We start from the raw sequence: 17294 nt of genomic DNA on the forward strand, positions 1-17294 counted from the left end.
ACACATATGTTTATTGCAGCACTCTTCACAATAGCAAAGTCTTGGAACCAACCCAAATGCCCATCAATGACAGACTGAATAAAGAAAATGTGGCACATATACACCATGGAAAACTACGCAGCCATAAAAAAGGATGAGTTCATGTCCTTTGCAGGGACGTGGATGAAGCTGCAAACCATCATTCTCAGCAAACTAACACAAGAAGAGAAAACCAAACACCTCATGTTCTCACTCATAAGTGGGAGTTGAACAATGAGAACACATGGACACAGGGAGGGGAACATCACACACGGGAGCCTGTTGGGCGGTGGGGGACTGGGGGAGGGATAGCATTAGTTGAAATACCTAATGTAAATGACGAGTTGATGGTTGCAGCAAACCAACAAGGCACATGTGTACCTATGTAACAAACCTGCATGTTGTGCACATGTACTCCGGAACTTAAAGTATAATAATTTTAAAAAATCATAAAGCTATTGAGATGATGAAAAATAAAAGATAGTATTACCCTTAGTAAATAAAACTGAGTTGTAAGAAAGGAGAGTTATTTGTCTGTTTGTTTGTTTGTTTTGTTTTTTTTAGTAGAGACAGGGTTTCACCATGTTGGCCAGGCTGATCTTGAACTCCTGACCTCAAGTGATCCACCCGCCTTGGCCTCTCAAATGTTGGGATTACAGGCGTGAGCCACCATGCCCGGCCAGAGGGGAGAGTTATCAATAGGAGGCAAAACAGAGTCATCACACCAAAAATGCATTAAACAGATTCATATATTTATTTCAAAACATTAAGTAGACTTCCCATTAATAAATACTTTAACACTGAGTGTAGAAAAATTTGTGCATATTCTATAAAGACAATTTATTAAAGAATCAGAGAAAAAGACAGTTCTTTACCTCTAGGCTATTGATAAAACCATCTGGGAGTAGGAACAGCCTCAGGAATGTTACAGGGGAATTGAGGGAGGGCAAGAGAGGATTTGATAAAATGAGGAAAAATGTTCTACTCTGTTTCCTGGGGCCTTAAAATTAGAAATCTGGATTGAAAAGTATACTTTCACACACATATCTGCTTCAATGGGTGCTGTCTTTCTTAATTTTGGAGAAGAATCACTAGTTAGCGGTCAGGGTCAAAAATTGCAAACAAGTTCCCAATTTTAGTCTAGGTTAGATCACTGTGGTTAATCATAGGGCCATGATGCCCTCAGAACTCAAGCAGGAGCTGCTACTACTTGTGCTTAAAGCTGAGGCACGAACACAATATCATTAAGTGGAGAATTGAAGATGCTGTGCAATGCTAACAGCCCCTCTCAGAAGTTCTGTGTGGCTCTGAGTCCTTACAGTGCAGTTGTTGTATTAACCCGTCATCCAATGAGCTGGCCAGTAGTTCAGCCCCTCCACTTCCTGCAGCTGCTGGGAGACACATTCCCCAGGCAGTTGCCCAGACCTCTCACCCATGGGGGGAACCCATCTGGCCACTTTTTTTTTTCTGTAAACCTCAAATGAAACAGAATCTCACAGATGTGGGGTCCCCCTCCTAATTGTAATAAACATTAGAGAAATGCTCCAGAAAGGAACAAAGGGAGACCCTCTCAGATCAGCCTCAAACCAGAGTGGAATAGGGCTCCTCTGGGCGGCTTAAGGGCACAGAAAGGACCCTCAGCTACTCCTGGCCTCCCCGGGTCTCTTTCCCAGAAGACACAACTTTCCAGGCTGTGAAAAGTAATAGAAGTCAAAACCCTCAAAGCCACCACTGCTCTTGGGAAGTTTCGGAGTAGGATGAGGAAGAAAGAAGAGAGCCCTCCTTCATTTTGTTACACGATTTCAAGGCCAAGAGCAAGTAGAAGATGGCTAAAGAGAACAAAAGAGGTTTCTTCCTGGTACTGTACTACAGATGAGCAACAGTTTCACAGGGAAGGCGTTGGCTCAGGTTCTGGTACATTTGAAGATAACTGAAGGCCAAGACTTAGCCAAGGAAGGACACCAGCAGAACAACTAGATACGCTATCACTACTGCGAGTGTTAGAATCACAGGGCAGATTTCTTTTTTTTTTTGAGCTGAGGGGACCTCAGGAATCTACTAGTTGAATTTCTTCATTTTCCAGAAGAGGCCCTGAGGCCTGGAGAGGGCAAGCAGCCTACTGAGGCTGCACAGCTTGTTATATCTGCTTGGGGGTCATGGATAGGGGCAGAGGGGCTGCAGTGAGCAATACAATGCAGGGGAACCTTGCACACCACATGGTGAGTTACATTCAGACCCCCCTGCAAATGAAAACTTCCCACCCCTGGGCTGTTTCCCGTTGATTTGTCACAGAAGTGGACAGGTCCTGGACTCAGCTTGTCCATGGGCTTCCCTCAGGAGGGGAGGAGGAATGCAGGAGTGTCTTTACTTCCCAGTTCGGGAGGCCACCTGGATGGCTTTGATCCACTCTGTGCGCTCCTTGGGGCTGGCCGCTTGCAAGAAATAGTGCACTTCATCTGCTGTGATGATCTCAAAAAGGTTCTCTTCCTCACTCTTCCTGCCTGGGGAAAGAGAAGGCGAATGGCAGCACACACAGGCATCAGAAAGACCACTAGGTCCACCCTCTCTACAAGCCATGAAATCTCTGTTTTCTTCATGTTCTGAGGAAATTGACTATGTGGCTTTCAAACATACAAACAAGGTATGATTATAGAATAATTCATTGCACAGTTATATATATAGTATTGATATAGTAGATACATAGTATGATTGTGTGTGTATATATATTTTTAAGAAATAGGTAAAACACTTAAGGAGAAACATTTTCTTTCATAGTTACAGGCAAACTAAATTTCTCACATTTGTATAGCAACAGCGTTTAATGAGTAACCTCTAATAGTTTCTAATGGGTATCTTCCCTCTGCTCATAATATAAATCAAGGGTTGTTCCTGATATCTATCTATCTACCTGTCTTTCTGTTAATATAGATTTATATTTATAATATATATGTATATGTTTATATTTGTAATATAGATGTGTGTGTGTGTGTGTGTGTGTATATATATGTTTATATACATACACAAAGCCAGACCTACCAACAGTACCACAAGTTATAGCCTGAACTGTTTTTCATCAAGGGCTAAGTCAGAGTTCTGCTGAAGACTAAAAGGCAATAACCTGGCCAATAATGTGATAAGACTTAAAACATCACAAATCAGATAAAGAACCAGCATGCTCCCTGCCCTAAAACCAAAGTATAATTCTAGGTGGTGGGAGTGGAGGTGGGCAAATTCAGGCACAGTAAAACTCTAGGCATTTGCAGTTATGATGTTTTCCTATCAGCCTTTATCATACTACAAACCAAAATGTCAGGACAAAACCAGGGTTTGGGATGTCCAAACCACATCACCCCAGAGACACAATTTGTCCTCAGCACCTGAGAAGTCAACCTACACCCATGTGGTTATTCCATGCACCAAATCATAGCCTTGTGGTCTGGGGTCCTCTAGTGCAACCCCCTCATTGCTCTTCTTCTAAGCCATTGTGAAGTGATGGAGTTTTCCCAGCATTGCTCAGGGACTTGCTTGAGGCATTCACAAAGCCATCCAACTCCCCAAGACCTGGAGAGCCTCGACAGCACTTGGGAGACAAAAACTAACTCTTGGTTTCTCCAAGGCTTTCAGACAGTAAATTCATTCCTGCTATTTTTTTTTTTTTTTTTTTTTTTTTTTTTGAGACAGAGTATTGCTTTGTCACCCAGGCTGGAGTGCTGTAGCACAATCTCAGCTCACTGCAACTTGCCAAGCTCAAATGATTCACAGGCATGTGCCACCACGCCCAGCTAATTTTTGTATTTTTAGTAGAGATGGGGTTTTACCATGTTAGCCAGGCTGGTCTCGAACTACTGATCACAAGTGATCTGCCCTCCTCGGCCTCCCAAAGTGCCAGGATTACAGGTGTGAGCCACCATGCCTGGCCCATTCCTGCTTATCCTGATTAATTGATTGACTGATTAATGTTGGCCCAGGACGTCCAGGTGTGGGAGGGGAGTCGGAGCAGACACACCTCTCTCACACAGAAATTCATCTTACCATTTGAGTTGCTCTCCACTGAAGTCACCACACAGCCTCTCAAGTGAATTGCTCCCAGGGGATCTTCTGCCTACAGAAGAAAGGAGTTGTTCGTTATGTTTCCAAAATACAGCGTATAGATAGACCTCATCCTCTTGGTGAAAAAGCCAGACTCACTCTAATACAGATCAGAGGCCCCCAAAATAAGTAAGAGCAGAAGGAGATGAAAGAAAAACTGCTTCCAGATGTAGGGTCCTTCCAGATCCTCCACACCCTGCTTCTGTGGGGCCAGGAGGCTCGATGAGAAAATGCAAGTCAATCTGGACTTCAATTTGGAGAAAAGTGACAGGAGAGGTGGAGACACTCAGGTCACTGTATCCTACTAAAAAAAGAGCTACATGTTTCCAGAGCTCTTTGGTCCCATGCACCTGATGCAGCAATATAACCACCAAGGGGAAGTCAAATAGCCCAGTGCTGCAAGCAGAGGGTGAGCACCCTACCCAGAGTTGTCTTCATGCTTTAAAAGTGGTTCATTGTATGGTGGAAAAAGTCCTCTTCGACAATCAACAGCCCAAATTGCTGGACTTAAACAATACCCTCATCCAAGTTGACCTGGATGAGGAATTATCACCTTTATGCATATTAAACTATGGACTGATTTAATTCCCCTGAAAATATCGGATTGGGGAAAAAATATGTTGAGTTGACCAAATAAATTATAATATAGTGATATTTTGTTCCATCCCTAAGCTTATACTGACCTCAGAGGCCCAAGATCTCAGATCTTTGCATTGAAAGGGGATAGAAAAAGGTAGAGGAGAATGGGAGAAAAAAAAAGTGGGCAAGTAAAGAGAAAAAGGGGATATCAACAGAGTAGAGAGGGGAATAGGAAGCCCAGATTATAAGTGCAGTGGATTTATTTATTTGAATGGATTTATGAACCACAGGATCTTACCCCAGCAGGGTCGTAGTAGTGCAGATAGGCAGGGTCTTCTCTCAAGATGAACTTCCTCACTTTCCAGTTTTTCCTCCTATGCCCCTGTATCCAGGATCAACATTAAAAGAAAGGATAGTGAATTCCCAGCATCACTCTGTACATACAATACCTACAGAATAATTATTTGCTGAATTGAGAAAAGAAAGAGAAAATGAAATACTAACTCCAGGATAACAATACCCCAGCCTAGGTCTTTGTCAGGGAGATAGTGCTACAGCCAATTAATAATTTGGATGTTATTAGATCAAAGAGGTGGATTAAATTATTTCTAATTATTGTCTTCCAGTTTTAGTATGATATAAGGCAGTACTAAGTACAATGTGCTATGTTAGGTAATGTAGGAGGAATAAAGAGGTTTAAGATGCCCTGATCTTTAAAGAGTTTATGACCTATGTTGAAATATAAAGTAGCAAATGCCCAAATCAAATAATTGGTATAGATAATGGATTCCAAAGGCATTAAGTAGGGAATATGTAATTGTGGGCTTTGGATATCAAAGAAAGCCTCATAAAGACCTGCACTTATCCATGTGGGACACAGGATTTAGATGGGCAAGACAAAGGTGGGTAGGAGGACAACTGACAACACAACAGCAGAAGTGGGAATGCAAGAGACATACTCAGGTGTTGATGAATAAGACCAGTCTGGCTAGAATGTAGGGTTCATGAAGGGTAGCAGAGGCAAGGTGGGAAAAGTGGACAGAGATTTAGTGGAAATAAAAGGCAGGGTTTGTTGTTGATGGCTTTTGAGTAGGAAGTGAAAGAATTACAATTACATTTTAAGAAGATTAATATGGCGGATCACGAGGTCAGGAGATCGAGACCACGGTGAAACCCTGTCTCTACTAAAAATACAAAAAATTAGCCGGGCGTGGTGGCGGGCGCCTGTAGTCCCAGCTACTCGGAGAGGCTGAGGCAGGAGAATGGCGTGAACCCGGGAGGCGGAGCTTGCAGTGAGCCGAGATTGCGCCACTGCACTCCAGCCTGGGCGACAGAGCGAGACTCCGTCTCAAAAAAAAAAAAAAAAAAAAAAAAAAGAAGATTAATATGGTGACGAAGTGCAGGATGGACCAGCTGGCTAGATTAAAGGAAAGCCCAGGAAAAGATGGTAACTAAAAAAGAATTCATTAGGGAAGGATCACAACAATCCAGGCATAAAATTATTAGGAACTAAATCTTAGGTAGCTGCAGTAGGAATGGAAATGCCTGTTGCTGTAACAGACATGACGAAGAAGGAAGAAGAAGAGGAAGAGGAGGAGGAGGAGAAAGAAGAAGAAAGAGGAGGAGGAGGAGGAGAAAAGGGGGAGGAAGGTAGGAGGAAGGAAAGAGGAAGGAAGAAAGAAAGAAGAAGAAAGAAGGTGACAACTTGGCCTTTCCCAATAGAATTAAACACTGACATTGTCTACACTGAGTTTTAAGGGCAGGATTTGTGTCTTGCTTATCTTCGTTCCCCAGGGCCACAGTGCCTGGCATATAGCAGCTGCTTCATATCTGTTTGTACTTGCCATGAGTTACCAAGTTATTTCCATTAGCGAGCAGCAGATTTTAAACTGTCATGGTAAATCTGACTCTATGATTTCCCACAGGAAATTCAAATGACTTAACTCCAGAAGCCAAAAATAGTATTATATTAAAAGATACATAGTTTCTATCTTGCCAATACAAGAAATATTATTTGTAATTTCTAAAGCACCACATATTGGCAAGTATGTATACAAATTTTCCAACATTTTTCATTTTACTTGTGCTGAAAGCAATAAAACGTGTGGTCTTAGCAAACAGTGCCTCCTTCATAAATCCAGAGGAACTTCAGGGAAGCTTTCTGAAATGGTCCTAAGATTTTTGGCGAAACATTTGGTGAAGGAACTCATTTCCAAAGAACTTTCCACTTCCTGTAGGATGGAGCTGGAACCCCTGCCGTCATATGCAAGGACAGAAAATATTCCTACCTGCTATATCATGTCCAAAATGGCTTTTGCAAAGCATAGACTTCCAAAAGTATACATTGCTGCTCTTTGCCTTAACTAATGTTGCCCTTCAGAATAACGACACTAAAGTTGCCACCCCATACCATTTCCTGTTCACTGACAGACACACATGTCATGCTGTATTATGCAATTGCTCGACAATCACCAACTTATTATGAGTCAATGAAAGAGGAAGGTAACAGGAGGATGTGAAATCAGCCAACCACCATATTCCCTTTAAGCCCTCACTGACATCACAATGTGACATGTTGAAGAGCTGGAAGTTAGCAGGTACATTTCTGGTCATCTTTCACTTAATGAGTATTTTCTAAGGAATATTAAGAAATGCATGTATGCCTCGGGTTTCCAAGAATTGTTACTGAACTGTCAAAGTCATCTACTTATATTTGACTTAATTAGCTCCCCAAGTGTTCATTGCCTATGATAAATCAATAAGGATGCTGAACTCTGCAGCAGATACAAGAGAAGCATATATAACACATTGTTCCTCTCCCTCAAGGAATCTAAATGTGGTTGAGAATTAAACAAGCAGATATTTTATTCATTGTCATAACAGAAACAATTATATAAAAAGGGATTATACTGAATATAATCTAAGATCATTCATCCTCAGACTTGCTGCCAAGTAGGATTATTTATCTTGGGATGAGAAAATAATGGGGCAGGGGTGATGGCCTCCAGTTAGCCACAGCTACTTCACATCTGTGAGGTGTGGAGCACAGGTGTCCTTTTGCATTATAACAAGCCTTCTATGAGGTTAATCCTGGCTAACTCCCAGCAGCAAACACGAGGGAGGCTTACTTTTGGAACTTTTAAGAAAAAGTTTTTAAAATTCTGAAAATTCCCTTTGGTGATTTTGATGTAAACCATGGTTACTAACCACTGAGCTAAGAGATTAGAAACATTAAGGGGAAGTGTCAGTTCAAATTGAAGAGGTTTTTGCTCCCCATCCCCTGAAAAAGAAATTCAGAGGAAAGAATATTGTAAAAGAACAAAATTCCTGAATGCACATAGATTTCTGTTTTCTTCACATAAAAAGGAAGCTTCTAAGAAAGACTATTTAACTTGTATACTGATAATAGAATAAATTAGCTTTTAAGAAAAAGGCTGGCTCAGTGGTTCTCAGCTTTGGCTGCACATCAGAATCACTTGGGAGCTGTAAAAATCCAGAGGCTCTGATTTAATTGGCCTGGCATGCAGTTTTAACAGTTCCCTGGGAGATTCAAATGTGCACCAACTGAGCTAGCTAAGGCTAAATTGTACCTATCAAAGGCCAGGCAAAGGAAGGCAAAGGAAAACACATAAGTTCAATCCTTGTCCCTATTGTTTTCAAAATACATCCAGACACCCATTACCCACACACAATTTTTGACCATCCCAGGTCTCCCACTGGGCTGCTTCACTGAGACATGGCTCCAGTCCAGTCCCAACTTTATCTACTCTTTATTAACCTTCATCCTTGGCTTTCCAAGAGCCCCACTCTAGATTAGGGCTTGCCCAATCAACTAATTCAAGAAATAACCGATAACAATATAGAATTATGGAAGAAATCAACAAAATAAGGAAATTCCCTCCCAAGTTACTCTTCTTGTCTTAGCAGCCACATTCCAGCACCTGCAATCAAAGAGCCAGGAACATAGGAATATTGGGCAGAACCAACGAGAAAGCAGCAGCAGGCAAACTGTCTGTAGGCAACTGCTCGAGCCTTCCCAGTATAAGGCTGGCCCTGCCCCATGCCTTTCTTTTAATCTAGCCAGCTGGTCACCCTGTCATAAAAAAAATTATAATAGTCCATGAATTCTTTATAAATCCTTGCCATATATTTCTGAGGACACTGTTCTCTTAAAACCTGATATGAAGGTAATTTTTCCATTCGAATGTCCCACTTCCCCCATTGAAACTCAAAATCCATACCTATACCCCCTTTCAGCTAGCCCAGCCCAGAGTCCCTCTTTATAAATGTAAATATGGGCTCTTTTCTGGTCCTTCCCTCCTTGCCCATTCCATTAATCACTAAGATGGACATTCAGGGTCCTAACATGAAATAAATCAAATCCCCCAGTCCCGTGGAGCCTATAGACAGTACATGGAAATCTCCTGATGGCAACAGATTCTCTCCATTACATACTGAGCAGCGCTTTTAAGGCAGCTCACAGTGCAGCCAGGAAGGCAAGACCTTGGTCCTGCAAAGCAGCCTTGGCCTCTAAGATGCCCTGTGCTAGTATCAACTAGCTTCCCCCTGAATATTCTCATGTGTTCCTGCGACTTCCTCCACCAGGTGCTGGCCCTGGCTTCCTCAGTCATCTAGGCCCCTGTCCATCTCTTACCTCTTGGCATCATATGCCTTGGCACCTGGTAACCGACTAGAGCTCCTCAGCACTCTCCAGCCCTTGCCTCCAAGACTGATGGTGGCCTGTACCTGTGGACACCTGGACATCCCCCCAGGACTCTGTCCATGCCCTCAATCTGCATTTGACTTTTGCCTGCTGTTCCTGTGAACTGGCCTCTGCATGCCCAGGTTTTGGTCTTGTCATGCCCTAAGCACAGACTGGAATGACTCTTCTTTGCTCTCAGTGGTGTACTCTGTTCCTCTTCTGGGTGTGGCCTGTTCCTGTTTTCTTGGTTGCTTTGAAGGGAGGAGGGACAGGTAAAATGGAAGTATTTTTACCATGAGACAGCTTTGTCTTTTGGATGGCATCTCTTAGACAATTTATCTCCTCCGGCCATATTTTTCTTGAAACACCTTTTTTTTTCCTATGATATTGATAAAAGAGGCATTTTCCTACTTTTAGGGACATCTTCAAACTCAATCTTCCTGACCTAAAGCCACTTTGATATCTACAGAGCTACTCATCTATCTTTCACTCTGTGGGTTTCATTTTCTGCTTGACTATTAACCAAACAAACCAAAAGTCATTGGGTAACTTAGAAACAAAAAGGACCTTGTAAAGAGAAAAGGCTAGATGGGAGCAGTGGTGGCCACTCACCTGCTTCAGTAAACATCCCTGTTTGATAATGACCCCTCTGAATTCTTCTTTCAGAATCACATCATCATCACTGGAATTCTCTTCACAGAAGAATCCACTGTCTGGCTGTTGGAAAATCAAACGGCAAGCTGATGCCACCAGTCTTAGGCACATTGCTACTTGTGCCATCTCCATTTCCCCCTCCCCTCCAGCCATGAGGGCAGCCTCCTCCTTTTTCCTCCATTCCTGTGTACATCCCAATCTGAACTTCAAAGGTCCTTGATGAGCGAGTTTCTCCTCCTCCTTGTACTTGCTTCAGGGGCTGTTCCTTTCTTGTCTCCACTCAGGTGTGATCTTGTCAATATCCTTTTATTCTGGAGGGTCTCCCAAGCTATCCTAACTTTAACTCCATCTTCCTAACCAGGCACATGTCTGCCTTCAAAGCCTTCCTTCTCTTGGGATATCATGGTCACATCCTTGAAAGCAGGGCAGGCTAATTTCTCATTCGCAATACTATCACCAGCTCAACATTTGCCACTGAGCTCCCTCTTGGAGAAAAGTGAGAACATGTGTCTAGTCTCTTCCCCTGAGGTTATGAGGGAAGTGGGACTTGCTCAGCAAAAGTGGATGAGGAATCAGACCAAGGAAGAGGAGCCACTGTGATGGGTATTTTTAGAATCCTGCATTGAAATGGCTATAAATGACCAGATCAAAGGACTGAAGAAGAAAAAAAAAAAAAACAGACTGTGGAACTTCCCCTAAAGTGAAATGAAACCCTCTAGGGTGTTCACTTCATGTTTATAAGAAGGATGGTTCTCTTAGGTAACTTCCTAAATTCTGTGCTCTGATCCAAGATAGAAACAAAACTGCCAAAATCCCCCAAGAAATCCACCATTGCTCACGTGGCTTAAGAATAGGTTCACATTGCATAATATAGTGTTTCCCAATCATGGGTAAGCATACTGTGGGAGGTACACAAGATGACCGCAGGAAGTGACATCCATGGACACATTTTGTATTAAGAGTCACGTGTTTTAACGTACATTTGGAACAATGCACCTAACACCTCAAACCTGTGATTTATAGACTCCCATCTGGAAAGGAAGCTGCAGGAGGGCAGGATTTTTGCCTGTCCCTCCAGCATGCTTGTCTATGTGGCTGTATCTTCTTGTCTTAGAGAATGCTTGCCATGGACTAGGGTCTAAGACAGTTTTATAAATGAATTATTGCTTAGAATAAGAATAGATAGTTGGGAGACGGAGGCAGGTGGATCACTTGAGGTCAGGAGTTCGAGACCAGCCTGGCCAACGTGGTGAAACCCTGTCTTTACTAAAAATACGAAAATTAGCTGGGTGTGGCGGCGCATGCCTGTAATCCTAGCTACTCGGGAAGCTGAGACAGGAAAATCGCTTGAACTCGGGAGGCAGAGGTTGCGGTGAGCCAAGATGACACCACTGCACTCCAGCCTGGGTGACAGAGCGAGACTACATCTAAAAAAATAAATAAATAAATAAATAAATAGGAAACAATAAACTTTAAAATGTCCATTAAAAATTTTTTTTCAAGTAAACAGTAGTATCCTTTTATAATAACAAATTCACTTGGACAGGGCGAGTGTTGTGGAGAGGGCAGCTGTTGAGTTGGGAAATGCTGGTATAACAGAAGCTCTAAATGGGCCTGGAAGCTTCAGGTATTCCCTTGTTCTTCCTGGCTGACCTCCCTACCCGCTGCCTAACAGTGCTCTATAGATGTCTATGAACTGAAATCAATCTAGAATCTGCTCAGGGCAGCCTCCCTTACAGGAAGAAGAGATGGGGAGCTTTTCTTACAAAGTAGTAGAAGGCATCAGGGTTGTCCAGGAAAGGGTTTTCAGCAGTTCCATCCACTGCACTCTTGGACATGTCTCCAGCAGGCTGCAGATACCCCTCATTGAGCAGCGATGAAGCAATCATGAGGCCTTCCTGGCGATTCCTAACAGACTGGTTGGATACCAGCCAATCAATGACGCAGCTACCTAGGTGGGACCAGCACAGGGAAGGTTAACTCTCCTTACCGAAGAACAAGCCCCTGACAATCACCCCTGAACTGACTCCAGGGCACCCACAGGTCTGACTTGTCTTGTCTTCCCTGTTATTTCAAGAAAGAGAAAACAAAATCAGTGGGATAGATACCCACTAGAAACAAACAAACAAACAAACAAACAAACAAAAAACCATGTAAAGGGTTTTTAAGAGCATCTACGTGCTGCTTAAGAAGAAACACATGACCAGGTATGGTGGCACACCTGTTGTCCCAGCTACTCTGGAAGCTGAGGCAGTAGGATAGTTGAGCCCAGGAGTTCAAGACAAGCCTAGGCAACATAAAAAGACTCCATCTCAAAAAATAATAACTTTAAAAATAAAAAATAAAGTCTTTGTCTTAAAAAAAATTAACACATGCGTCAAAGAAATAGGTTTTACTAACCCACTCACTTATCCCATTAATGAACAAACATTTACTGAGAACCTACTCGATGCTAGGTACTCTACTGGGTGCTGGAGAAATTCCCTCAGGGAGTGTAAAAGGGCATGATGGGTGTAATAAATAAGTCTGGTAACAAGTGCTCTGCTATAAGTCAGTTGCGAGACTACTGGGTCAAATCTGAAGGTGTGAAAGAGGTGGAGGAGATGAGAGAAGAGGGCTGTGCATGCACCATCAGGAAAAGATTCATAGAGGAAGTGACACTGGGCAGAGGCTTAAAACATGAGTAGGTGTTTGCCAAGCATATGAGGCAGGATGCAGAGGAACCAGCACAAGCTGAGGGGGCAGCCGTGTGAACAGATGCACTCAGGCATAAAGCAGCCCCATGGGGCAGGGGAGGAGTTGGTGGAAAGAAGGCAAAAGGAAACAAGAGGAGGAGGAAGGTGAAGGGTGGGTGGGGAGAGCTTTGATGGCACAGTAAGAAATTTGGCTAATGGGAAATCATTTTAAGTTTTTAAATAGGAAATAATGTGACGTATGTATGTCCTAAATTAAAATTTGATGACATCACCTGCACTGATTGTCATGCCTTTGCAGAGTCTAGCAGGGACCTTGAGAAGTCATTTAAGCAACCTTCTGCCTCAAGAGATGATTGCAAAGAGAAGAAAACGAAATTGACCCACACATTGGATTATTAGCAGGTTACAGTGAAGCTTTGTATTAAAAACAGCATGTTTGTTCTTACAACAAAAAATGATAAATATTGAGGTGATGGATACACTAATTACCATGATTTGATCACTGCACAATGTATGTGTGTATCAGAACATTAATTGTACCCCATAAATATGTACCATTATGTGTCAATTATTAAAAATAAATAAATAAAAAGCAGTGTGTTCCTTACAAATGTAGCCAACAAGGGAGTCAACATGACAGCCTGCCTGACCTGTCATCCAGGCAAAAGCAGTAGGGATGCTGCCCTCAAAACAGGAGTGACAGCAGTTGGATAGTGAGCCTTCCATGAATTTCATGTATGAAAGGCTTTTGCTCACTTTTCTTTCTCTACAAGGATAAACTAAGCGACACTGCATTTCTTCCTTTTATCTTTATAGCAGCCTGTGAAAGAGGCAGGGCAGTAATTGCAGTCCTCATTTTAAGGATGAGAAAATTAAGGCTCAGGGAATTTGAGTGATCTTAGGCCGAAGTTACAACTACTCTGGGCTGTCACTTTTAAGTGTTCTAACCCTTGCATCCATGCTCACTCAGTGAGGCATGCTGAAGCTTGAAAGACAAGTTTGGTCTAGTCTGCCAGTCATCGGACATTTAAGGTCTTCCATCATGTGTCAGCACTGCTGGGTCCCAGTCTCTGCTGCAGCCTTCAACTCCCAGCCGAGGCCACCTGACTCCCCCATGAAGGCTCCACCCATAGAAATGTCCAGAACCCACCCTGACCTTCAACAAGAAGGATTTAAGAAGTACTAGCCCACCTGTAATCTTAGGGATTACAGGCCACTTTGAGAGGCCAAGGCGGGCAGATCACCTGAGGTCAGAAGTTTGAGACCAGTCTGGCCAACATGGTGAAACCCCGAATCTACTAAAAATACAAAAATTAGCCAGGCATGGTGGTGCACATCTGTAATCCCAGCTACTCAGGAGGCTGAGGCACGAGAATCACGCTTGAACCTGGGCGGCAGAGGTTGCAGTGAGCCAAGATCGTGCCACTGCACACCAGCCTGAGCAACAACAGTGAAACTCCATCTCAAAAAAAAAAGAGGAAGAAGAAGAAGAAGGAAGGAGAAGAGGGAGAAGAAGAGGGAGAAGAAGAAGGAGAAGAAGAAGGAGGAGGAGGAGAAGAAGATGAAGGAGGAGGAGGAGAAGAAGAAGGAGGAGGAGGAGAAGAAGAAGAAAGACGAAGAAGAAAGAGTAGAAGAAGAAGAGGAGGAGAAGAGGAGAAGAAGCAAGAAGCAAGAAGAAGAGAGGAGAAGGAGGAGAAGGAGAAGGAGAAGAAGAAGACGAAGAGGAAGAAGAGGAAGAAAGAAGAAGAAGGAGAAGGAGGGGAAGGAGGAGAAGGAGAAGGAAAAGGAGAAGGAGGAGAAGGAGAAGGAGAAGGAGAAGAAGAAGACCAGCCCAATACTGTGGGAGTCGGTAACACATTGCAATGGAAATCAGTCTGACCTGGATTGTGTGACCAAGTCTACACCGAAATCCCCTCCTGTTCCTGCCCAAGGCTGTTGCAGTGACCTCAGTCCTGCTAGAGTTAGGACCTTCCCTTGCTCTCGTCACTTTCTGATACCACCACCCACAGCTTGGTGCCTTGATCTCAAATCTCAGCCCTGCCTTGTCTGATGCTCATGGGCTGCTGCCTTGACTCTGAGGCTTATTCCCGTGGGGGACTATCTCATCATCAGTGATCATAGCCTTTTCCCCTTAGCCTTGCCGATCCTAACCTGGACCAATTTCATGGATTATCTGTTGATGGCACATCCTCTTGGATTACACATTTGCTGTATCAGCTCAGAGTTTTCTTCCTTTGATCTCTCTTGTCACCATAAGAAAGCCAGACCTGGTATCTGACAAACTTAGTACCAAATTGTACATCCCATTTTGCTCCCCCTGATGAACCATCAGCCCTACTAGGCTGGTCAGTTTCTTTTTCTAGATGCATATTCTGCACATGTCTGCCTCATAACTTTGTCCTCACCATCCTTTGCCCATCCTCTGCCCTGCCTCCTCATCAAAAATCCTCCCGTAAATATTTAATGAAATTCTACCCATCTTTCAGGGTCAAATTTGGGTACCACCTCCTATTCATCCCATCAACCCCTGAGCTCTTTCTCTTTGTCGGAACCCCTGGAATTGGTTGTACAGACATGTGACCACTTAAAACACAATAACCACTTGAGCTTGCACCATATAGCACTGAGCGTGTGCCAGGCACTGCTCTACACACATAATGGCAAGCCTATGAGGTAGGTGCACTGTGATTATCCCCGCTAAATAGACAGAGAAAGTGAAGCACAGAGAGGCTAAGTTATTGAGCCAAGGTTTTATAACTGCTAAGTTGCAGAGCCAGAATTTGAACCAAGGTAGTCTAGCTCTAAAGGACATGTTTTTAACCACTACACCATACTATCTAAACTCATAACACTTAATACCTGACCCTGTGCAGCCTCTGATAGCCCTAATCTTGTCATTTAAAACTTACATTGTATGCCTTAATCCCTGTTTATCGTAGTAAGGGTTGCATCTTAGCCAATTCTGTGTCTATTTCTAGCAAGCCTCAACATAATGCCATTTATTGAGAAAAAAAATCCTCTGATTGGAACGTTAGCTTCAACAAATGTTAACTTGAACAAATGAAGCTTGAACAAAATCGTTAGCTTGAACAACGAACTTCTTTCTATTTTCACTCTGTAGGAGCTTCATTCTCAGGCTCACCAGGCTGCATTCTGGGACCCCTTCCAACCCCCATACTTCATACCTCCACCTCACAGACGAGGCCGAAGGAGGACTCCATATCGCCTTCCCAGTTGCCCTATTTCAGGCCCGCAAGTGCTTTTACCTGTGAAGCAGTGATTAAAAATCTTCTTGTCCTTCTCTAGATTCAGTTCCTTTATTCCTTTTTCAGTGTCTTTCATGGACAAATATAAGGCACTGCACAGAGATTAAAAAAAAACAAAAAAAACCCAGTTGGATGAGTGGGGAACATTTCAGAATGGTAAGTTCTCTCTGGGAGGTGAGCACAAGCTTCCCCACCCCAGGTATCCCCTGAGCTTAATCTCCCTCCATCAGATCATAAGTAGTGGAGGGGCAGCATTCATATCTGCATAACTCTGTAGCCTGCATAGCATTTAGCAATGCTGGAAGGTACTTAACGTCTTCTAAATTCTCTTAAATTCATTCAGCTCTTTGTTGGTTTAATTATTGGTGCCTGGGATGGAAAGTTGCCCCAATTTAGATGTCAAAAATGAAAGGTTCTTAAGGTCCATTTTCTACATATTGTACATCTTTAATGTCCCTCAATCCTCATATCCCAATTCTTTAATGCTCTTCGAGGGACCATCTGTGGTAGACATTTGCCTTTAAGAAAGTGAATGCTTCCACTAAGCATATGTCTTATCTTTAAAATGATGAGATATAAGGCAAAATGCTGAGAAGTTCTCATTTTTGTCCTTGAAGTGATACATCAAAGATAGCCTTACGAGAGGAGCTCTAAGCAAAAAAACAGAAGGCCCCTTCCATGTAGCCTGTGGCTCTCTGTAGTCCGAGCATTTTTCTCACTTAGTTCTGACAGCACTGGCCAGGACTGTGGTCACTCGATGGCCCCCGTCAGCAGCTGCAGCTACACTGGGTGCCTCCGTGGAGCTCTTTGCCAAAAAGCTTTTGTGGTGAAGGGGGCTGCTGAGTCTCACTCAGCTCACTTCACAAACTTTGTCAAACTACTGTGCCACGCCAAGTCTTGTATCGTCATGCAGAAGTGCAGAAGGGATGTCTCTAGGCTCCTCTCAGTGCCTCTCCCCACCCCACCCTCCAAAAAAACAAAATTCTTGTTGGACATTTTAAGCAGCCGGCATAGGATTCTTCTCAACAGGGCCCCCGTTTCAGGGAATGCTCAACAAAAAAGCAAAACTACCAAGAAGAAAGGGACTCCTAGAGAAAGGGGCTCATGTGACCAAAGATGTGAGATACTCAGGAAGGAAGAAATCCCATTCCCAACCTCTGTCAGGAGCTAGATCTTCCTGTTAGCCTCTGACCACCTTTAGGCTACAACTATCACCTGCAATTCCAAGCCAACCAACATCAGAGGCCATTAAACTGGGTCAGGACATAAATGGCTTCCACCAGGATGGGT

At 43.3% G+C, this 17294-nt stretch overlaps 1 protein-coding gene across 1 annotated transcript in view; it reads right to left on the reverse strand.

Moving 5' to 3' along the window:
• Nucleotides 1-749: 749 nt before the first annotated feature.
• Nucleotides 750-17294, reverse strand: part of PLEK (pleckstrin) — a 32834-nt gene continuing 16289 nt past the window's right edge. The window contains exons 4-9 of the mRNA XM_032177634.2: nt 16005-16096; nt 11809-11993; nt 10001-10105; nt 4985-5068; nt 4051-4120; nt 750-2519 (exon numbers count right to left, since the gene is read on the reverse strand). Coding sequence (XP_032033525.1) covers nt 2383-2519; nt 4051-4120; nt 4985-5068; nt 10001-10105; nt 11809-11993; nt 16005-16096 — 673 coding nt within the window. The 3' untranslated portion in view covers nt 750-2382. The remainder of the gene's footprint in view (nt 2520-4050; nt 4121-4984; nt 5069-10000; nt 10106-11808; nt 11994-16004; nt 16097-17294) is intronic.

This window comes from Hylobates moloch, unplaced genomic scaffold, assembly GCF_009828535.3.
Source record: "Hylobates moloch isolate HMO894 unplaced genomic scaffold, HMol_V3 SCAFFOLD_15, whole genome shotgun sequence".
Taxonomy (NCBI): Eukaryota; Metazoa; Chordata; class Mammalia; order Primates; family Hylobatidae; genus Hylobates; species Hylobates moloch.